This window comes from Ceratotherium simum, chromosome 7, assembly GCF_057802395.1.
Source record: "Ceratotherium simum simum isolate JZ-2026a chromosome 7, ASM5780239v1, whole genome shotgun sequence".
Classification (NCBI taxonomy): Eukaryota; Metazoa; Chordata; class Mammalia; order Perissodactyla; family Rhinocerotidae; genus Ceratotherium; species Ceratotherium simum.
In genome coordinates, this window is record NC_141906.1 from 53324510 (window position 1) to 53348112 (window position 23603).

General features: G+C 39.6%; 1 protein-coding gene across 1 annotated transcript in view; it reads left to right on the plus strand.

Annotated features, from left to right (window-relative positions):
* The first annotated feature begins 601 nt into the window (after window positions 1–601).
* ARHGAP42 (Rho GTPase activating protein 42) overlaps window positions 602–23603 on the plus strand; it is a 261608-nt gene continuing 238606 nt past the window's right edge. Inside the window, exon 1 of the mRNA XM_004427415.3 lies at window positions 602–1239. Within this exon, the coding sequence (XP_004427472.1) occupies window positions 1086–1239 (154 nt within the window). The 5' untranslated portion in view covers window positions 602–1085. The remainder of the gene's footprint in view (window positions 1240–23603) is intronic.

Consider the following 23603-nt stretch of genomic DNA (forward strand, 5'->3'; position numbering starts at 1 on the left):
ACATCTAAGTCTGGGTTGCGTTTTGGGTGCTGAGAATGACCTAAAATCTTCCCACCTTCACAGCAACTTGGAAAAACAACAGCAGCAACAAACAGTACAAGGCCTATGAAGACTTTTGTTTTGAATATAAAAACCTGGATGAAGTGAGCGGTGGGAAAGAGGAAAACTTTTCAGTCTGGGATTTAAATGCATTCAGTGGAGATGTGTGAAGTCAAGTCCATCTTCCAACCAGGCTTCAAAATATCTCAAACTTAAGGGAACGTTAACGTTGGTTTCTCTCCCAGACAATTCTAGGGAGTGAGTGGTGAGGAGGAGGGGTAGGGGAGGTACGTTGGGAGTTTGAGATCTTTTTGTGAAGTGGAGGACCCCAAAGTGTCACTGTGAGCTAGTCGGAGCCAGGCGCCCAGGAGGGGACAGGGTTAACACCCCGGGAGAAGGCAGGAGCGCAACCGCACCGCTGCGGCGCAAAGCCGAGGAGCCAAGTGCCGGCCGGTGGGTGGGGGCAGGAGGGTAAATGGGCGAAGGGGCGGGGTGGCGCGGGGTGGGAGCCAGGCGGCAGGAGGAGGAGGGTCTCCGAGCCGGAGCCCGACTTGCAAGCTCTCTGAGCCTGCGTCCGCCGAGGGGGAGGGTTTCCCGGCCCGGCCGGAGAGGCGGCGGGGCGCTTCTGGCTCACAGCGCAAACGACTGTCAAGAGAGTAGGAGAGTGGAGCTGCCGGAAGTGTCTGCGCGCCGCGAGAAAACTTTCCTGCTCCGGCCGCGGCCCGGAGCCTCCGCCGCCCCAGTGCTCGCAGCGACGATGCGCCCCGGTGACAACGACCTGAGCGGACCGGCTCCTCGGCGCGCTGCCCGTGTCTGCGCTCGCCTCGCCGCAGGGGAAGAGGACTGAGCCCGGAGGCATCCGCGCGCCGCAGGAGCCTGGCGCAGGCGGCGCGGCGCGCGGGGCCCGTTTCCTCTGCGCCGTTCCCTCGCGTCCCCGGGCGTGCCCCGCGATCGCGCGTCCCCAGCGCCAGCCGCGGTCGCCGGCTGTCCCCGCCCTGACTGCCGGCCCGGACGTGTCCCCGGCGGCCGCTGGCAGTGCTTGTGCCATGGGGCTGCCTACTCTGGAGTTCAGCGATTCCTATTTGGACAGCCCGGATTTCAGGGAGCGCCTGCAGTGTCACGAGATTGAACTGGAGCGAACCAACAAGTTCATTAAAGAGCTCATTAAGGACGGCTCTCTGCTCATTGGGGCGCTGAGGAGTAAGTAGAGCTGGCGGGGGAGGGTGGAGAGGGCGCGGGGATCTGGGGAGTCCCCGCGGGGTGCGGGTCTGAGGGGTGGGATGGAGGAGACGGAGCTTCTTTTGTTTGAATGGGTTTGGGGACAAAAGCTGAAGAGCTCCCCTGCTGGTGGCCGACAAAGTTTGTTCTTAGGTGTTCTTTACTTATTTACTTCCATGTCTGCAGAGAAGGGAAAGGTCTCTACTGGATACTGGAGTATATCCTGAGGAAAGTTGTTCAAAGTCATCTTTTTGTACAACGCTCCAGGAAAAATGTTGGTGACTTTTTTATTGGTCTTTTTTGTAATTTCATTGTGTTTAGCTTGAACACTTTTTAAAAAGTCCTTATGGAGGGATTCAAGAGTTTGTCTTAAGGACAAAATAAAGCTAGTTTATTTAGTGATGTTAAAAGGAAGTGATTAGTTTCTTATGTACATCAGTGGATCTTCATTGAGCACAATCATTGAGTTGGCTTTTGTTTTAAAATATACATTTGTAGTTTTGCCATTCAGTAAGATGATAGAAGACAGCATGGTACCAGTGGATTTAATCTCTTCACAAGTTTTTTGTGTCTTAATTTTTGGTTTGCATTGTAAATCTGGTGTTGGTCGAGTCACTGGGGATGAGAGTTCAGTGGCGAAAGGCCAATCAGAACTTGTGATGATCGATAGAAGGAAAAGACTACCCTTTGGCGCTTCTCCCACCTCCTTTCCCACACACCTCCGATTGGGATTTTCTTTACTCCCTCTTGCATCCTCTGAATCTTCACTTTCAATTACTAAGACAGAGAGAGTCTTAGAAAAAGAAACTTGAGTTTCTCTTAGAGAGAATTGAGTGGCTAAATGATAAGGCTTGTTACCTTTCCCAGGATGTATTTGCATCCTAACAGAGGCTTTTGAATGCTAGCCACTGAAATGAAGCCCTGGAATCTCTGGCCTCTGATAGCTGGGTGAGTGAGGTATTCTCATGCGGTGGAGAGGCCTTTGGGTGATTAGCAATCCCCAGGCTATATGTAAGGGAAGTATCATTGTGTATGTCAAGTGCTAGGTCAGTAGCAGCTTGGTGGGGATGTGTGTGTGCCTGAAACTGAGACATTAGCATCTGATCTGTATTTTGACACATGTATTAATGGTAAGGATGGAGCTCAGCAAAATGTCTTGAAATACTGTACTCCCAAATCCTTTTTTATTTTAACGATCCCAGTGCTAAAGCATTTACTTATCACTTGTGTTACATTCACTTAATTTCTGAATTTGAGGCTACTACTGATAACAGTATTTACTGATTTGTGAAAAATATAGTTTATCTGCAGTTCTTTTCATTCTGTGTGTACACACTGTGAACTCTCGTTTCTTCCAGTTTGCAGATCCTGGTTGAGGTCCCTGGACTAGCCTCTTTGCATCTTAGAGAGCATGATGCCTCTTCAAAAAGAGTTTCTGCATCTAAGAGTGCTACAATGCCAAGCCGACTCTTGCTAGAGCTGCCAAATGGTCTACAAATGACATTTTCTCCTTACTCTACTGGAGATCAATTTTAGTGTTTCAAAAGTTGAGAACACTTACATAGCTGTGATAGAAGCTCAGAAATGTACATTATTTAACTAGTAATTTTATCTACATTATTAATGACTTTTGAATTTAGCTTTGCAAAAATCAGGTGATTCCCATCCTTATAGGTTTGTTCTTCCATTCATAAGTGAAGAAATCTCAAGAGTGTAAGTTCCTTGAATATATAGGCCCTGCCTCATTAACTTGGCTTTATGCACTTAAATATACTACCTGCTATCTTTCTAGGATTCTTAGGTTTGTGATGAGAGTGCATTATTTTAACTAACATTTGGTTATTATTTCTCTCATTGTGGAAGGAAAACATTTTGTTCCTTGTTAAAAGAATTCCCAGCATCAGCTGTCAAATGGGAGAGATTTGGAGCAGAGGAACCCTTGAAGTCACATGATGGCACTGCTTTTTCCCACCAAGCCACCTTCTGTCCCTTGGGGAGGATGCTTTGAGGTTCTGCTGCAGCTGCTAAATGCCTGCTCTCTGAAGCTGCTCAGATAGGAGGATAGGAGTGTGTATAAAGGACTTGTAGCCTGCTTAGTTCTCTCCCAGATCAACCAAGGAGCCCTCCTTCCCCTTCTGACTGTGTTTCCCATCTGCCTGAGGAAGCCTTCACCTTCCCTAACTTTGAACTATTCCTTTGCGTTCTCTATACCTGCTGTTGCATTCGGTGTATCCATTATCTGTTTCAGTTTTATTGTTAGCACTTTGCTATTTTCATTAATAATTAATGGTTTCTTAATATAACCTTCCTGAGCTGACGATCATCGATGCATTTCTAAGCATCTTTATATTATTTCCTTCCTAGTTAATAACTTTTTTGGTGAGTGTTTTAGCATGCATTCTTGGTGAATGTTAATTCATGCATGACTGTTCCAATAGGAATCACATATGCTCCTGACTAGATGATTTCAATTTAAAATAATATGTGTAATGTACTTAACATTTTTAAAATGAATTATTGCATTTCATATTCACATCCACTTTGAGAAAATGGATGACAGTTAATTAAGTGGATTGACATAGACCTGAGTTTAAATTCTGGTGCTGTCTAATGCTGTGATAATTGGCAAGTAACTTAACCTCTCTGAGCCCTCCTTTCCTGTAAAATGAGGGAATCTATAAAAATCTTACCACTAGGATTATTTGTTCATTTTGTCACATGCTATATAGACATTTGGTGAGTGATATTTGAGAATGTTTGATACTGGTGAATTGGGTTTTAGTTCATGCTATATGACTCAAAATCTCCACCTTTGTTATCAAATGTTATTCTGTGAACTTTGTTCCTTTAACAAGTACTGGTCTGAAAATTTGAGTTGTGAAATCATATGCTAGTTTTGCTTATTTTCTGCTTTTGTGTATCATATCTAAAGAACATTTCAAAATGGCTTTCTGATACAATTCCCCCTTTACTTTTTCTTTTCTTTATACTTTTGAATTCAACGAACCATCTTTTTTTTTTCTTTTGCAGAGGAAGATTCACCCTAAGCTAACATCCCCTGCCAATCTTCCTCTTTATGTATGTGGGCCACCCCCACAGCATGGCCACTGACAGACGAGTGGTGTAGGTCAGCGCCTGGGAACTGAACCCGGGCCACCGAAGTGGAGCACACCAGTCTTAACCATTAGGCCACTGGTCCTGGCCCTCAAAGAGCCACCTTTAAGTAGAGCTTTGTCCTTGCAGGATAGACAGAGCCCCCCCACCCCCCACCCCCCATCCTTCCCCCTCCCAGCAAAAAAAAAGATCAGAGAAAAAAAGAATAGATAGAATTGTACTCATTGAATTGAATTGACTGGGTGGGGAGAGCATATCAGCATTCTTTGCAGCACCCTGCCCTGCAGCACCCTGACCATCACACCTTCCTTAGCACCAGTTCCTTCCTTCCTCTCGTTGCCTTAAGGTTGAATCGGCCAGCTATTTCCTCTGCCTTTAGGATAATGTTTCTCAAACTTGTATGTCTGGGCTTTTAAAGGGAAAAAAAAATGTTAGTGGTCTCTACTATAGATTTAATTATTTATTATGATAGTTAAATAAATATATACAGGCATGAAACTAATTCTTATGCCTCTTCATACAATCTTAAAAGCAAATCAGTTTACAAATTAAATATAAACAATATTGTGAAACCAATAAACTTATCAACTACATTTAATCTAATGGATGACATTGTTTTGCTGAAATGAAATTTCGTCTTGTCTAAAGACTGCTGATAACATCTTGTGGGTGTTGATGATTCATTCTCTCACTGCTTTTCCTGGTTGAAACTGCAGTTCCTCAAATTTTGCTTGCCCTGATGATGGCCTTTTCTCTATCACAAACTTTATTTATTGATGATATTGCTTCTGTTCTCAAAGCAGTAGTTCGTGGCACTAGTGGTCCCTGACACAAATAAGACAGGCGTCTGTTTGAGTAGTAGAAGTTGGTTGCTCGTAAGTTGATGTAGAATATGCAGTTAATTAGACATTAGCAAGAGGGAAGCACACAGTGTCTTAAAGGTGTCTACCCTCAGTGTCCACAGACCTCAGTTTGAAGTACACTGCCGTGGTGCACTTGTGATCTGGAGATGAGGGAGTTGTTTATAGTAAAAGAAAACCCCAAACGCCAAGACTCCGTTGGAATATCTTAGGAAAGGGTGAGTTACTCCTGCCTTCCATTTACTGTGTTTTCACAAGCTCACCTTAGCCTGGTTACACTTGGTTTTGCGCTTGAAGCCAGTCTCGATTTGTGTGTTTGTTCAGGGCCCACTTTGCTCCCAGACCTTTCGGTGGCACAGGGAAGGAGCTAAATAACAGGGAGGAAAAAAGACAAGTGTAAGAAATTTGAGAGATTTTTCTATAGTTATTGCGCTGTTTACTTGGTCATCTTTCAACTTTTAGTGAGAACTGCTATTGCTTTAGGCTATTTTTGGTATTTAAATTTGCACCTAGGTTTTATTTAGTGTCATTGGAACTCGTGGTAGATTCCTGTTTACCCTGCAGGAGCTACTTCCCTGCAGCTTGTTCCACTGAGGTTGTCTTGCTTGTGTAGCTGGGCAGCCTAATCAGAGGTGTGGATGTGTAATTACTTCAACCATTCATTTGGTTCCTATAGTCATTAGAATTTGAGCTAAATGAGCAGAAATAACTGTATCTTTCAAATGAACTGTAATTAATTTTAGGAGCTGGTAGATTAATAATGTGGTGCTTGAAGGCTCTGCTTCAGAGACATGTACAAATAAAAGCAGTTATACTTGTGTTAATTAGTTTTCGTGTGTGTGTGAGGAAGATCAGCCCTGAGCTAACATCCATGCCAATCCTCCTCTTTTTGCTGAGGAAGACTGGCGCTGAGGTAACATCCATGCCCATCTTCCTCCACTTTATGTGGGATGCCGCCACAGCATGGCCTGACAAGTGGTGCGTCGGTGCGCGCCCGGGATCCGAACCCCCGGCGGCCAGCAGCGGAGCGCGCGCGCTTAACCGCTATGCCTCCCGGCCGGCCCCTGCTTGTGTTAATTTAAATGGGAGGCTTGGTGCTCGTCAAAGTAGAATTAAGTTGGGCTGGCTGAGTACTTCCATTTACTGCTCTTCTGATGCTCAACATGAGCTTAATAGGTGCCTTTTAACACTATCTTTATTTCCATTGGATTTCGTTTGTCAGCAGGTAGTAGTTGAGGGGCTGTCCTGTTAGAAGGCCAGGGAGTGGGTTGCTGGGAGCATGGAAAACAGTTCCTGTTTCGTGGACGAGACCGGCTTAGCAATAACCACCTTTTACATTGGCTCCTATGACAGTTATGATCAAGGTACTGAGAGTGCAGAAAACTCAGGTAACCCCTAAACTTTTCCGTCACTGAAAAGCTGCTTTAACAAACATCTTTTCAATTATTAACATTTCTTAGAGCGAAGTAGTAATTGTATTAATGATGATGCTTAAGCATTACTCAAATTACAAAGAAAAAATTAAAGCTTACATCAGTATTGCTTTGGTGTCAAGTGCAATTTTATTCAAGTAATGGATACATAGAGAATAGCAAATCTTTTCCCTAGATTTATAAAGAGAAATATTAGATTAAAAAATTCAGACGATTAAGCTGCATTCCGTAAATATTGTGCAACAATTAAATGTTTATTATGGACTGATATGAAAGGGTGAAGGAAAGGGGGTTATTTAGTTTTGAATCTGTTTCATAAATATTGTTGCCAGCGCTGTGATTGCCGCCTATTCTGGCCCCAGCCATCCCTGCTGTCTGGATGGTAATTTCCGCTCATTTCAGCCCTCTAGGCAGGTGCCAGCCTCCCCGTGGCCCCACCTGGCACCCACCAGTTTCAGCTGGCAGCTCTGCCAGTCTTCCTTTTTCCTCCAGCCGCTGAACCTCTGCCCAGCATCTAATGGTCCTTATAGTGTATCCGCAATGGATCTGGCCTCATCAGCCAAGGTGGCTACCTGCTTCTTGCTGACTTGAATCCTGAAAATTACAACCAGTTGCTGAGCACCTGGCTCTTTCGTGCGTGGACTCTGTGCTCCATCTTTTGCAGCTGCCACATTCTGAGTTGTAATGGCCAGGTTTTCTATAAGTGTAGCGACTTCCATAATATTTGTTAATCTTTAGGGCCCTTGAAGCAAAGGAAAGGGGCCAGGATGGTAACAGGACAGTCAATAGAAATGTAATTAGTTTCACAGTTTTGTCTTTGGCCAGGTGAATTTAGACTTCGGCCTGGATATTTCTGGTAACGTGGATCCTTCTCTATAGGATTACATCTAACTGGAATGTTTGGTTAATCAGAGTACGCCATTGTTCATATCTGCAGTATTCTGATTTTATTGTCAAGAATCCAGTTATAATGCCGAAGAAAGTGTTACGGCAAAGCACACGTGTATCACTCTGTGTAAGGAATGTGATTTGCTTCAGAAAAAGTGAAGTGTGGAATACTAAGGTATCTCATAGTAGCTAATAATCTGCCAGTTTTTCCAACCTTGTCCTTTGTTGCAGAGGTGTGCATGCATAAAAGGAGAAAAAGGAGCCCTGATTTTCAAGGATTTTGAATCTTTCACTTGAGAGCAATTTTTCTAATTTTAATTTTTACAGGGAATGTGGTGGGAAAAGGCTAGGAAAAGACTCTTTGTAGATTATTTTATATTAATTATTACAGATTCTCCAGTTCCAGTGTTTAGATTCTTTGGTAAAAGTCTCCATTCCTAATGGTATTTTAAAAAGGCCAGAACAATGACATTTTTTATGTGTTGGTTTATCTGATTTGGGTGATTCTTGGGAATAATGGAGAGTGTCATGTATTTTGTGAAGGATGGGGAACCATCCTGGGATGGTTCTCAATGTCAGGTGGTATGAAAAAAAAAAATCAGAAAAAATGCTCAACACATATAACCTTACTACATTAATAGTACTCTGCCTGAACCTTGGCTTTTCCCTGGGAAAAAGTGAGTAGACACAAAATGACCCTTTTCTTTTAAATTTTATTTATTTATTTATTTTTCCCCCAATGCTCCAGTAGATAGTTGTATGTCATAGCTGCACATCCTTCTAGTTGCTGTATGTGGGACGTGGCCTCAGCATGGCCGGAGAAGCAGTGCATGGGTGCCTGCCTGGGACCAAACCCGGGCTGCCAGCAGCTGAGCGCACGCACTTAACCGCTAAGCCACGGGGCCGGCCCTGACCCCTTTCTTTTGAAAGTCAGACACATTTCTCAGTAGTGGAATTTCTATGATACTTCCTCATGCAAATCTAAAAAGCCAAACTGCCTGCTAGTTTATAAAAGACATGCCAAATAGTATTCCCTCGTGTGTAAACATATACTTCAACTTATCCAGATGAAAGACCCAGCTTCAGTTTTCTCTTTAGTACACAGGAAAGCGATGATTTAATTTAGAAAACTGGTATGTGTTTGTGTGGAGGGGAGTGATAAGCTGCTAAGAGAAATGAGTGGTCTGTGTCGTGTATTATCCTTTTTCAAATGGAAGCTATGTCGATTGATTTTACTTTGCCGGGGTGAGAATTTTCTCTTTTTCATTTATTTAATTTCCTTATTCCTTAAAATGTCTGAATGAAAGACATGGCCAAAAAAAAATGGGAGGGGGGGTGTAGTGGTGGTGGTGGTGGGAGGGGTTAGTAAGGAGAGGCAAATGAAAATTAAGTTGTGAAAACAATTTAAATATGGTTTTGGAACTTGTATTAGACTTTGTGTGCCTTCTATGAAAAAAGTTATGATGTGACACTGCAGAACCCAAGGAATAAGAGATTAGCCTTCTAACTGTTTTAAAAGTTGGTTGTGGAAGATTTGAGGGACAATTAAAAATTGTCAACGAAAGAGATAATAGGGGTGAATTTTTAAGGGGTACACTATCTGGGGAAGATGTGGGAAAGCTGTGTACTCATGAAAAAATGATGTCAATGCAGGAGGTGATATGAAGGGACTTTTAAAGGCGTCTGCTTGTCAATCCTGGTTTTCCTTGGGTGACCCTTTCTTTTTTTTTTTTTTTTAAGATTTTATTTATTTTTTCCCCCCAAAGCCCCAGTAGATAGTTGTATGTCATAGCTGCACATCCTTCTAGTTGCTGTATGTGGGACTCGGCCTCAGGATGGACGGAGAAGTGGTGCCTCGGTGCGCGCCCGGGATCCGAACCCCGGGCCACCAGCATCGGAGCGCGCGCACTTAACCACCAAGCCACGGGGCCGGCCCTGGGTGACCCTTTCTAACATTATTACTTCTTCTGGACCGCAGCTTCATCATTGCACCTTTTGCGCTGTATGTGATGTTGCTGGAATCCTCATCCCTTTTCAATGTATTTTCTATGTCCTGCTCTTAAATGGTGGTGGTGTACAAGGATTCCTTCCTAGCCCTTTTACTGTTTGCTTTCCTTGTGTGGTAACTCTGTTCCCAGGCTTCCAGCCCTGACCTCATTTTCCTGAGCTCTGGGTTGGATTTTCACCAGCCTCCTACGTACCACCACCTGGACGTGCTGCAGGCACCTCAGACTCGGTGTGTTCTTCAGATGAGGTTCTTCGTTCTCCTCCAGCTTGTTCTCTTTGTGTTCTCACTTGCTCAGTTACGTCCTCATCCACCTGGTCATCTTAGACAGAAACATCTGAGACCTTCTAACACTTCTCATTTCCTTCTACTTGTTTTTAAACTCCAGTTTTAAACTGGAGTTTTTTTTGCTTTACCCAGATCCTAACGTTTGATCCTGCATTTCCATAGCCACAATATCTTAAATTTGATTTTCCCTGCCTGTATTAATACTCCTTTAGTGTGTGTATTTGTGTGTGTGTGTATATATATATGAAATGATTTTTTTCTTAGCTTAAAACAATGGAAATTGATTCTCTCACAGTTCTGGAGGCCAGAAGTTCAAAATCAAGGTGTTGGCAGGGCCATGCTCTCTCTGAAGGTTCTAGGGGAGGATCTTTCCTTGTTTCTTCTAGCTTCTCGTGTTGTCGGCAATCCAGGATGTTCCTTGGCTTGTAGATGTATCACTCCAATCTGTGCCTCTGTAGTCACATGGTGTACTCCCTGTGTGTCTCTGTTTATTAGGTTTTACTTAGTCTTTTGAATATAAACTTCTAGGTGCCAAGGATATCTGTATTATCAGCTCTGACCACATTGTGGATGCTCTGTAATTGCTGAACATGAATCAATTTACATTTTACTAAGAAGAGCATGATATGGAGGAGGATTTTGAATATCTGTGGAGTGTATGAGCCAGGGAATGGGGTCTACAAGTTTGCTCTTTAATATTGTTCCTGCCAGCCTTCAATTGCTCTGGCCTGGTTGTACTGACTTTTAGGATTGGTAACCCAGAGGACAGCAGATAGCACCAAGAGTTAGAACGTCATTCTAGGCCTGGCACTGCCATAACTAGTGGCATGGGTACAAGCCATTTATCCCAGACCCTGTTTTCATCAAAAATGGGAATAGCATTCACCCTATATTCCTTGTAGGATTTTCATGTGGGCCAATGGAAAAAATGCATAATAACATAATATGAAAATGTAACATTATTTTCATTTGCTTTAGGCAGGATCATTGTAATCCTAATAATTTCAGCTTCTTCAAGGCTTAACTTGAACTGGTTCTTGTCAGTGTTATCATATTGCCTAGAAACGAGATTATTGAAGTGGAAATGCTTTAATTGAATGTTAAAGCATGGGCTTGTCTCCCAAATTAAATCTATTTGGTAGGAAATGATTATAAGATATGGTATGGTTTGATTTTAAACAAATAAATTATCCACTATGATGTGGGAACCAAGAAAGCATTAGGTTGGCGTTTAGGAATTATGAACAGGCAGTTAGATTTTGAGACTTTATGGACATATGTGCTGGTGCTTTGGTTCTGCTGGCTCAGGTCAGTGGTGTATAAAAGTTGTTAAAAATGATGGTCACAACTTGCACTTGTCAGAAGTGAAATAGGTAGACAATTTCACAAAATATAACAGGCCAAACTGTAAATGAGAGATTTTTTTTCACATTGGTTTCTGTACTGAAGGCAGACAGTGGCTTAGAGAAGCACTTTCCTGGGTGTTTCTTATGCTGGACAGGTGTTTCGTAAATGTAATTATGTTTGAGGTGAGATCATCCTAGTGGTTACTGGTGAGAAACGAAAATGATGAGATTGGTATGGCAATGCTGGAGGGTCTGGGAGCAGGGAATTATGGGAAAAAAGAACATTTAATTAAAAATTGAAGAGGAAGATTCAGTTGGCTCCGCGAGAAAATTGAATTGAGCCTGTTAGCTAGTTGATCCAGAAAAGGTGATGTGATTGAATTGGTGTCAGAATCACGAGGAGAGGATATTTGGATGGTACGCTAAAGACAAAACAGATTATTAAAAAAAAAAAAAAAAGTTATTTGTTAAGGGATTTGTAAATTTAAGGGGAGCCCTGCCCTGGGGCTGGGGGAAGTAGGGGACAGTGAATGGGAGGTCTGGACTTTTGGGACACCTTGGAAAGTGAAGCAAGGGCTGGAAAAGGCCAGCCTCAGGGATTAAACAAAGAAAAGACAGATCCTCAGACTGCTCTAATGGAAATTAGAATTCTATGGGTTATTCATGGCTGACTGAGTGTGATGTTTTGTGACACCCACTGATGAGAGGGAGTGAGAGAGGATGAAACAAGGATGCAGAACCAAGATGCCAATTGCAAGATACTCTTAAGTCCTTAGTTTATGACTTAGATTTACTTGTTTCTTGTTTGAGATTGTGTTTTGCACTTCTGTCAGAACATATGTTAATTTAAACTAATCCCAATTTATCCAAATAATCTGAACATTAAATCTGGCTAAAAGAAACAGAGAAGGGCTGCTCTTTAGCTGAGCTTCGCATTATCATTCACACATGTGCAGTGCTAATAATGTTTGATCTTTAGTCATTAGAACTTTTTAATCTTATCTAGGTTCACTGAATATTGAACATGAACAGCAGTCAGCCTGGTATAGTAGAAAGAGCCTGGGCTTTAGAATCAGACCAATGCTTTTCAATCCCAGTTCTGCCACTTATTAGCTACATGGCTTTGAGCAAGTCACTTCGCTTTCTTTTGTGGTTTTCCTTGTCTATAATATGGGAGTAATATTTATTTCATATGCATATTTTCAGGATTAAATAACGCATGTAAAGTACTAGCACAATGTGTGGTGCTTGGTATTAACTTTTAATTTTCTCCTCTATCTCATTTCTAGCTGATTGAGACTAGGCAGCAAAATTAGTTTAGAGTTATAAACAACCACCATTGTATTTTACTGAAAAAAGGATGTGAAGAGACTTTTCTAAGCAAAATCTTTACCTTAGCTGGACAAATGCACCATATATAGAGAGAACACTATATTTAATGTTGATATGAGAGCTGTAGACCACGTATCATCGCTTGGTATCATGAATGTGGCTTGCGGTGAAAGTAAGCCATTGCTTCTGTGGAATAGTTTAGCTATCTTTTTAAGGAAGTTTCCACATCTGAGATTTTATGATTTTTTAAAAAACATGGCATTCATCACGTTTTATTTATTTTTTTGCTGAGGAAGATCTGCCCTGAGCTAACATCTGTGCCAGTCTTCCTCTATTTTGTATGTGGGTCACTGCCGCAGCATGGCCGCTGACGAGTGGTGTAGGTCCGCGCCCGGGAACCGAACCTGGGTGGCCAAAGCAGAGTACGCCCAACTTAACCACTAGGCCATGGGGCTGGCCCCAGATGGTGTTTTATTTTGATGATTTGATTATTTGCCTATTTTTCTCCCTAGAAAATTAGCTCCATTAGAGTTGGCACAAAATCTTTGGGACCCTGGACCTGGATACATCATATATTTTTCATCAATGTCCATTAAATGACTGAATTTATAAAAAGTTGTGTCAAACTAGTGTTTGGAGATGCAGAAGTCCACAGGTTGTCACTAACCACTTAATGTTGGAACCAATTCTGAAACCTTGTATATGAAGACAAATACCTTAGTCAAAAAGCCAGTGGCATATTATCTAGATTGACCAGAATGAGATTGGTTAGAGCAGGCTTATTCAAGGAATTGATATTTGTATTAAAGAATGAATTTTCTCTTCAGCAGTGACAATAATATGTAGTAAGTCAAATATTAGAGCTATTGCTAAGAAAGTGAAATGGTACAAATGATTTATGTTGGTCCCTATTTGTAACAATGCGTATGTTATTTTCGAGATGCTGTTTCAAAGTGTTGATTTTAATTGTATGGGAATGCCTTCTTTGAAAATGCCATTCATTTTTTAAACACCATTATCGAGGCATAGTTCACTGCCATAAAATTCATACTTTTAAAACTGTACAATTCTGGGTTTTCATATGTTTACAGAGTTGTGCAACCATGACCACTATTCTAATTTTATTTGTTGTAAATTTTTTCAGCTTTATTGAGGTACAGTTGATAAATAAAATTGTAAGATATTTAAAGTGTATATCGCGATTTGATATATGTATACATTGTGAAAGGATTCCCACCAGCTAGTTAATTAACACATCTATCACCTCACATATTTTTCTTCTTTTTCTTTTTTTTGGTGAGAACATTTAAGTTCAACTGTCTTAGCAAATTTCAATTATGTAATATGGTGGTGTTATCAGCTATAGTCACTGTGTTTTACATTAGATCCTCATACCTTATTCATCTTAGAGCTGAAAGTTTGTACCCTTTTACCAACCTCTCCTTATTTTTCCTATCCCCCCAGCCCTTGGCAACCACTAATTTACTCTGTTTCTATGAGTTTGATTTTTTTTTTTCTTTCAAATTCCACGTATAAGTGATACCATGCAGTATTTGTCTTTCTCTGTCTGGCTTATTCCACTTAGCATAATGCCCTTGTGGTCCATCCATGTTGTCACAAATGGCAGGATTTCCTTCTTTTTCATGGCTGAATAATATTCCATTGTATATTTATACCACATCTCCTTTATCCCTTCATCTGTTGTTGTATGCTTAGGTTGTTTCCATATCTTAGCTATTGTGAGTAATACTGCATTGGACATCTCTTCAGTATCCTATTTTCATTTCCTTTGGATGTATACCTAGAAGTGGGATTGCTGGATCATATGGTAGTCCTATTTTTAATGTTTTGAGGAACCTCCATACTGTTTTCCGTAGTGGCTGAACCAATTTATATTCCCATCAACAGTCCACAAGTGTTCCCTTTTCTCTGCATCCTCGCTAACACTTGCTATTTCTTGTCTTTTTGATAATAGCCATTCTAACAGGTGTGAGGTGATACCTCATTGTGGCTTCGATTTGCATTTCCCTGATGATTAGTGATATCGAGCACCTTTTGGCCATTTGTGTGTCTTCTTTGGAAAAATGTCTATTCAGGTCCTCTGCCCATTTTTTTTTTTATTTTTATTTATTTATTTATTTTTTAAGCTGATTTTTTATTTTATTTATTTATTTATTTATTTTGTGAGGAAGATCAACCCTGAGCTAACATCCATGCTAATCTTCCTCTTTTTGCTGAGGAAGACCGGCTCTGAGCTAACATCTATTGCCAATCCTCCTCCTTTTTTTATTCCTCAAAGCCCCAGTAGATAGTTGTACGTCATAGTTTCACATCCTTCTAGTTGCTGTATGTGGGACTCGGCCTCAACAACTTCTCTCAGCCGGAGAAGCAGTGCGTCGGTGCATGCCCGGGATCCGAACCCAGGCCGCCAGCAGCGGAGCGTGAGCACTCAACCGCTAAGCCACACCTCTGCCCATTTTTTAATCAGATTGCTTTTTTGCTATTGAGTTATATGAGTTCTTTATATATTTTGGAACCACTATCTAATTTTAGAATAGTTCATTGCCCTAAAAGAAATTACATACCCGTTAGCAGTCATTTCTCATTCTGTCTCTTCCCTTGCCCCTGGCAACTATTACTAATATACTTTCTGTTTCTATAGATTTGCCTGTTGTGGACTTTTTGTATAAATGGAATTATATAATCTGTGACCTTTTGTGACTGACTTCTTTCACTTAGCATGTTTTCAGGGTTCATCTTATTTTAGCATGTATTGTTACTTCATTCCTTTTTATTGCCAAATATTCAATTGTATGGATACACGACCACATTTTGTTTCTCCATACATGAGTTGATGGAAATTTTGGTTGTTTTATTTTTTTTGGCAATTATGAATAATGCTACAAACATTTGTGTGCCTGTTTTTGTGTGGACATATGTTTTAATTCTTTTGGATGTATCCCTAGGTTTGGAATTGCTGGGTCATATGGTAAGTCCATGTTGGAACTCATCATTATAAATAGAAACTTAATAGGTTTATAAGCATTTACATTACAGTTTTTATGATGGAAAGCAGTTTGAGAGCTAAATGCATATTTAAAGCAAAGTTACCTTCCCATAACAAATTCAGACATAGCCTTTATATCTGTTAGAGAAAACAGAATCGCTCGGTGGGTATTTAAGGAGGAAACATTTCCGTGGTCTTTTAATTTTCATTATAGATGGATAAGTATTTAAAAATCTCATAATGTAAACATAGGACCATAGCTATTTTTACCTATGGGCAAAGAGAGGCAAGAAGAGTGGAGAGGAGAAAATGCAAAGAACAAAGTGTGACGGGCCAGGAGAGATGTGGAGAAGAAAGGGAGAATGGAACATTTACTCACATGTTCATTTAGCATATTTATTTAGCACTTGCTATATGTCAGATACCGTTCTAGGCTTTGGAAATACAGAACAGAGGCCCAGCTCTCCTGGGTTTATATTACTGAGGGCGTGCTGCTGATATTGTATGGTGTATGTGTTGTTACTGCTTGATGTTAAGACTTAGTAGGTACCATGTGTGCCCTTTATCTCCTCTAGACAACCTTTCTCTGTTCACAGAGTAACGTGTAGGTACCTCCGTTACAGCAGTCAACACAGCATAGGGATCTCATATGAGAATGTGAATATCTATTCTATTCATCCACTCAGATCTATTCAGGAAACAGGGATCACCTACCATACCTCAGGCACTGTACTAGGGACTGAGTGTGTATGTGTGTGTGTGTGAGTGTGAGTGAGTGTGTTTGCTGAGTGGACCTAGTAAGTCACTCTGTTGAAGCCCTGGTTTTCTCATTTTTACAATGAGGATAATAATAAAAATACCTGCTTCTTTTTTTCATGAGGATTAAGTCTCTTGTGAGATGTACCTAGCATAGTTCCTGGTACATAGAAATCAGCAAATGGTTGATATTATAGTCACACCGTATCTTTTAACAGAAAAAATGAAGTAACCTCAATATTAAAAATGTTTAAAATGGGAAACATTTTCTATGCCTTTTTATGATGATAAGCTTTATTTTATTTTTTATTTTTTTTATGAGGAACATCAGTCCTGCGCTAACATGTGATGCCAATCCTCCTCTTTTTTACTGAGGAAGATCGGCCCTGGGCTAACATCCGTGCCCATCTTCCTCTACTTTATATGGGATGCCGCCACAGCATGGCTTGAGAAGCGGTGCTTGGGTGCGCGCCTGGGATCCGAACCCAGGAACCCCGGGCTGCCGCAGCGGAGCGCACACACTTAACCGCTGTACCACCGGGCTGGCCCTGAGCTTTATTTTATTTTTCATTTAACCTTCCATGTCCACATGAACACACTTAAAAAATATAAATACAATAATAATATATATATACTATTTATATATAAATTTATACCATTATAGCAAATATTTTCCTTGCTTCTGCATATTTTTTATTATTAGTGTACTTATGGCTATAAGTCCTCAGGTTGAAGGTGATACTTATGTGTAAGTAATTTAAAGCAGTCTACATATGCAGTGTAAGTGAAACCAGAGTGAGTTACGTTTGAGTACAGAAACATCTGCAGTCTGCTGCAGTTCACCAAGAGGAAATTGGATCATGTATCAGCTATGTGATCGAATAAGACTTTCATCTTTTAAAGAATTTTCCTGCCTAAAATCTGCATTCATCTGTTATTCTGAAATGAAGCCTGTGGTGTATACATTGTGACACGGAATTTGGGGAGCTCCAGCCTATTCTGTTACTGGCACGCAGCTGTGGCATCTGCTGAACTTAACTGGAAATCAGAAATAACTATTTTTAAAGCTTCTTCAGGCTCGCGCGTTTAGATTGCTTCTTTTTCTCAACATGGACAGCTTAGTCACTTCTTGGATGTTTCTTTTCAGGCCCTAAATTATTAGTTTTTTTGAGATTATAAATCACTTAATTTTTTATATATTATAAACACTGTACTTTTTAAAGGAGTTACTTATTAGTCAGAGAGGGGAAACTAGTCCCTTAGGGCATCTTTTGGCTTTAGGTTCTTTCTGACCAGTTGTTCTGTTTACCCCTGCTGCTCCAGCCCTTCAAATTATACATGTGCACACACACCTCTCCCAGCTTCCTCTGAACTGTGGTCTGTGTCTCTTTCTTTATGTCTAGTATTCTGCCAGGTACATATTTATTGCCAGGTAACTATTGAATACATGGTTATGTTGAATTTGTGAAGATTTAACACTGAGATGTTCTAAAGCTTAGGACTCTGGTGACCACTTGTCAAATCCAAAGGATATTGTGGTCATCAATTTACTGGACTGTTGCATATTTGACCCTACTGACCACTCCTTGCTTCCAGAAGCTTCTTCTCCCTTAGCTCCTGTGGAGCCATATTCTCTTATCAATCTTTTGATGAACTTTTCAATTTTTTCTTCTTAATCTTTCAGCGTTCTTTTACCTCTTCCTTCCTTTTAAATGTAGGTATTCATATTGTCCAATGAAAACCTTTTGTCAATAGATGTAAGTTGGTGATGAATATTTATCCACAACCAAATGATTAGTATCTATAAAATAAATGGGGAAGAAAAGGTTAGGAAGCCAGTAGATAAGTGAGCACTAGATATAGGACAGTTGGCTAGTGAAAGGATAAAAATAGCTGTTAACCTTTACCAGGAATGAGAAGAATGCAAATGAATATGATTTCTTTGTAATGTTTTGTTAACAACCAGAAGCAGATCTAGTTCCTGTGAAAACCTCTCATAGGAAAATATGACCTTATTATCCTTGAGGTAGCAGATATTGAGGCAGATGCGTCAGGGTTAAAAGGAGAAAGCTTGAGACTCAGAGATTGTGAAATGGGAGTTCTACCACCTGGTAAGATTTGGCATCAATTAGACTGACCTGGGAGTGGATCCTGACCATGTAACCTGATATACAATTTTTTATTTATTAAATTAGCTAAAAGATTTTTTAAAATACCTTTTGCTAATTAGGGTGTACTAAGACTCTTACTTTCATTATGCTGCTGATGGTATTATAAATTAGTAATATGTTTCAAGAACCTTAAAAGGTTTATACCCGCTGATAACAGTGATTCCCAATGATGGTGCTTTTTCCACGGAAGGTAATATTGATTTCCTACCCAGCATCCATGCCCTTTCATCCTTGGGTGAGTCCTTAGCTCTCTCTGAGGCTGTTTCCTCTAAACTTGGGATCGCTGTCTTTGCCCCACAGGTTTATTATGATAATTAAATCCGTTCATTTATCAGATAATTATTAATTACCTACTGTGGATCAAGCATTTTGCTAAGATAGTATTTTTTTTTTTTTTTTTGCTGAGGAAGATTCACCCTGAGCTAACATCTGTGCCAGTCTTCCTCTATTTTGTATGTGGGTTGCCACCACGGCATGGCTGCTGATGTGTGGTGTAGGTCTGCACCTGGGAAACGAACCTGGGCTGCCTAAGTGGAGCACACCGAACCACTAGGCCACAGGGCTGGCCTCTAGGATAGTATTTTAAAGAAAAGATCTAATAAAATCATAATTTCTTTTCTCTTTAATTTCTGCTAAAAAATACTTGTAAATTTTAAAGCATTTAGTTGAGAGGAATTTGGTATAATAAAACATAAGCTATTTATTGGCTATACTTTAGGGATTTCTTGAGGGAATCTGTAAAAATTTGTTCCTTTGGAAGGATTACTGTAAGTGTCTGCTGTATTCATTGCCTTTGTGCATCAAGCTGAAATTTGTTGTATTCTGTTTGTTTTGGTAATCCATGGGTTTGTATTTTTAATGTGGTTTGAATTTTATTATATTTATTAGTCATCCTCTCTGACAAAATTGTTATGCCACAATTTTCTTTTGTACTCTTTTTAAAATGAAAAAGAAAGAATAATCTGAGGCAAGAATTTTGGCTAATGGGCTCTGTCTGGTCACTCTGAACAGGTATGGTTTTGTAATATGGTGTCAGTATCCTACGTTTTCTGTTATTTAAATCATTAGTAACCATCTTGGGGAGAATGATGCAAAGACTTCTGAAATCCTGTTTTTGTGGAAATAGGCAGAATCTTTTTAGCAGAGGTTTTAAATGTTCTAGAGACTAAGAAATGATTTGCTTGAAGAGGATTTAAAAGTATTTACCCGTGAAGTCAAATTCTTAAATATACCATGAAAAGGTTTTTGTTAATGGCATTTCATATTCCTAAATCTGCTAACCTTTATAAAAACACTTAAAAAGATGAACAATTAATTTAATTTTATGTCCATTTATATATAAAACTTACAAATTATTGTGGTTTTGTGTGTGTGCTATTTGAGATAATCTACTGCCATCTGAAGCAGCCATACCCGTTAACCCTTACTTCCCAAGTTGATGAGGTTCTTCATCTTTCTTGTATCACCAGTGGGAAAGAGAATTCCAAAATTTCAATGTGAAAGGAATTTTGTTGAGCAGAGGTGACAGCCAGCACTGTAACATTGGAGATGGTTCTTGGGCCTGATGAAGAGGTAGTAAACATCAGTTAAAGAGAAGAGAAGAGATACCTGGCTAGGCTTCTCAAATTCTTTTTTCCTGATAAGGTTGAACTACAGCAGACAGACCTAAAGAATTCTTATTTATCTTTGGCTTTGGATCCCCAATTAATTAACCCTCATGCAATCTGTTAACTCTTGTCTTCAGTTGCGGAGTAGGGAAACTAACTTTCTTCTTTCTGTCCTTAGATGTGCAGGGCTGGGATAAGATTTAAAACATGGTGGAACTAATAATCTGCCTTTGAGGGGACTCCCCCTCTCCCTTCCATTTCCTGTTCTACTTAACTTGCTGCTTGGGAACATGTTGATCTGAGGATGTTAACAAGAAGAAGCAGTGCAGTTCCTTATGGCTCTAGGTTTATGTTCATTCTGATTTATTGGATAATCACCTTCTTATTTTCGCTACTACTGGCCATATTAAAAAGTTTTTTTTTCCTATACTTTTTTAAAAACCCATAATTGAAAGGGATAACAGAATACCAACACAAGGAAAGCTAAATATCAGTAGGATTTACCTAGTTATCTACCAGGAAAAATACAACTATACCAGGGGTTGGGGATCTTATAAGAGTCAGGAAGCAGTGATTCCTGTTCTTGAGAAGCTTACAAACTGAACAGAACATAGATATGTGAAAAGAACTAAGGTGGATGGTTTTAGGCGGGTGAGAGGTCACTAGAGGAATTGCAGTCAGCATATCTTGGAGAGTGATGTCCACAAATTGGACTAGTGTGGGAAGAGAGTCTAGCAGAACAGGACACTATGGGCAAAAGCAGTGAAGGAGAAATGAATTATCCAATGACAGGGCTGACAAATTGATTTCTTGTATTAACTAAAGCAGTTAACAAATGAGAAATGAGAAGAGAACTGGGAAATGGGTACTATGAATGTCTTTGGAAGGTAGCCTAAACTAATACAGTCTGCTAGATGTAAGCTTCATGGGGATCTGTGCTTATCCTGTATTTTGATTCGCTGTGGTTTCTGTCTCTTGAATTGTGCTGGGTCCGTGGGTGGTGTGAAGCCATTCTATGTTGAATATGGGCATGGCCAGCAATGCAGTACATACCACCGTGTGTATTTTAAAACCTGTTTGTTAAAATCCGTTTGTGGTTGATTGAAAAGGATGTTTTTAAACTTAGATAATTAAGAGACCAGAATTTAATTATATATAAGAAAATGAAAAAAGTGGATTCTGGGTCGAAGAAATGCTGTCGGTAATTAATGAAGATAATGAAATTGAGTACTTAACTCAAGAAATAAACCAATAGAAGTTTTCTAGTTAGTGAATTTACCAATTGTTGACCTCTGAAGCATCAGTTCTTTCTCTTGACTTTCTCCTGTCTGTTATATGAAATAGAACTGTAATTTAACGGTTTCATATCCTTTGGGGTTAAAGCGTTTCATTAGGAGGAAGATAATATTGTTAGAAAGTGACCTGAGTTTCATCTTAAAAATGCACCAAAAAATAGAGATTTAGCAAACAGTTTTATTTTGTTGGAAGGTAGATCTGCGAAAAAGAAGGAAGTTACTTGAAAAAAAATTTTTTTTTGCTAAGATAAGTCTTGTGAGAAATTTCAGGAAGGATAAGAAAGCCCTCCCACCCTTTTTTAACTGTCTTAAGGTTATTTTGAGAATGAATGTGTTGAGTGGAGCAAAAAGAAATATTAAATAAGCAAAGAGAGCAAGACAGTGGATATTGGTGCAGAGCCCCTGAACTGAAGGAGGGCCAGAGAGGAAAATTGCAGGATGAGCTCTTGAGGTACTTAAAGCTACAGAATTAAATATTCATGGGGGATTTCAGCAGCATAGACATCTGTTGAATAACAAGTATCACTGAACATTTATTATCTCAGGATGATTCTGGGTTATGTAGAGGACAAGTTCAAAAAAGGAAACCATAGAGAAGCAGTCCTGGTTTTGTTTCATGCAAGTAGGGAAGCAAAAACAATTCGAGCTTAATGTGGATTTAGTATTTACTCTTTACATGAACTACCCTGGCACTCAAATTCACTCACGTAAGATATTACATATTGAAATGTTGTAATGGTTTTCACTGTGGATTGTGATCCTGGAGGTTTCTTGAAATCAATTTAGTGAGTTGAACAAGTATTAGGAAAAAATAGAATAAGATAGCACAGTATATTGAATATATTAAAGGGAAATATTGTTTAATGAAATTTGCTTCTGTTTTATAAGTACACATGAATGAATAGATAATGTTGGATTGTAAAATGTAGTTCTTACTGTGAGTCATGGTCAAAAATGTAAAAAAATTCACAATATTTTTACAAAAAATGTAAAAAAAAATTGAGGTACACTATATCATGAGTTAAGTTGTGGCTGTCTAGCATGTATGTGATGAAACCTGATTAAGTTTTCTTTTGGAAGAAAAGTGGGCAGATGCATTGGGGAAAAGAAATTCTCTGATGCCACAGAAACATTTTGAGGTCACAGAGTTGTTGGCAAGTGGCACATCCCATGAGTTCTGTGAGGCTCTTCAAAGCAGATTCTGGTCAACTCCACTGTAATAGCTCTTGAAAGTGGTCATAGCCACTGTATCTAGCAACTGACATCAAAGGCAAGAAAGAGAATTTAACTGGTTCTTGGAAGCAGATATTTTCTGTGCAAACTCCTGTACTTCTGAAAGGAACCGTGTCTTTTTCTTTCGTTCTACTGAGAATTTTTCTGAATTTTGGAGGAGCATAGCGTGGTCATTAGAAAAAGGAGGATTTACCTAAGTGAACAAGTTTGAAACAGAGAGCAAAAGGTCATCCTGTCAGGTTTGCAGATGATAATAAATTAGACAAAGTTTCAAACATATCAAGAGTAGAAAAATTAAAGTTACATATAGGTAGGATATTTAAAAATGAATTTCAAAGAGGAAAATAAACATGAGTCTCTATAAAATAAGAATTTGATAAAACTGGCATCATCTACTATATTGTGCACAGTAATTTCTCACTTAGGGATAATGCTTATATGTTGAATGCACAGATTATCAAAAAAATGTGAACTAATAGTGAATCCTACACTGAGTAAACTCTCATGTAAATTAGTTTCTTGTGCGAATAATGACTCAGTATGTTATTTAACATAGCTGATTTAAATGTGCATTACATTTAATAGATCCCATGTTACTTAAAGCTTTAAATTATTATTTAATGAATGATGTTTTTGATGGAGAAAGGGGAAGTTTTGATGCTTCACTACACGTTTTTATTTATGTGACTTATTGAATATAGTGATTCCTTAATAGATTGAAAGGACTATACATCTTTCAAAGAAAACCGATATTAATGAAAAAGTATTGGAAAAACCATTGGACTAATTGAAAAACTAAGAATAAGTACTTGGTGCTGGATAAACTTAAAAAATGTCAGGGCACAGCTAAGTAAACTCAGATATCTTGCTTCCTAACCTAGTTCTCTGTCTACCACTAGGAATTGTCCTTTTCTTTTTGCTGAAATAGAGGCCATATTATTGAATATTATCAGAAAACAATTGCGTATTCATGATAGTTTCAAGTTAGTCAGGTCTGGAGTTTATTGCAGA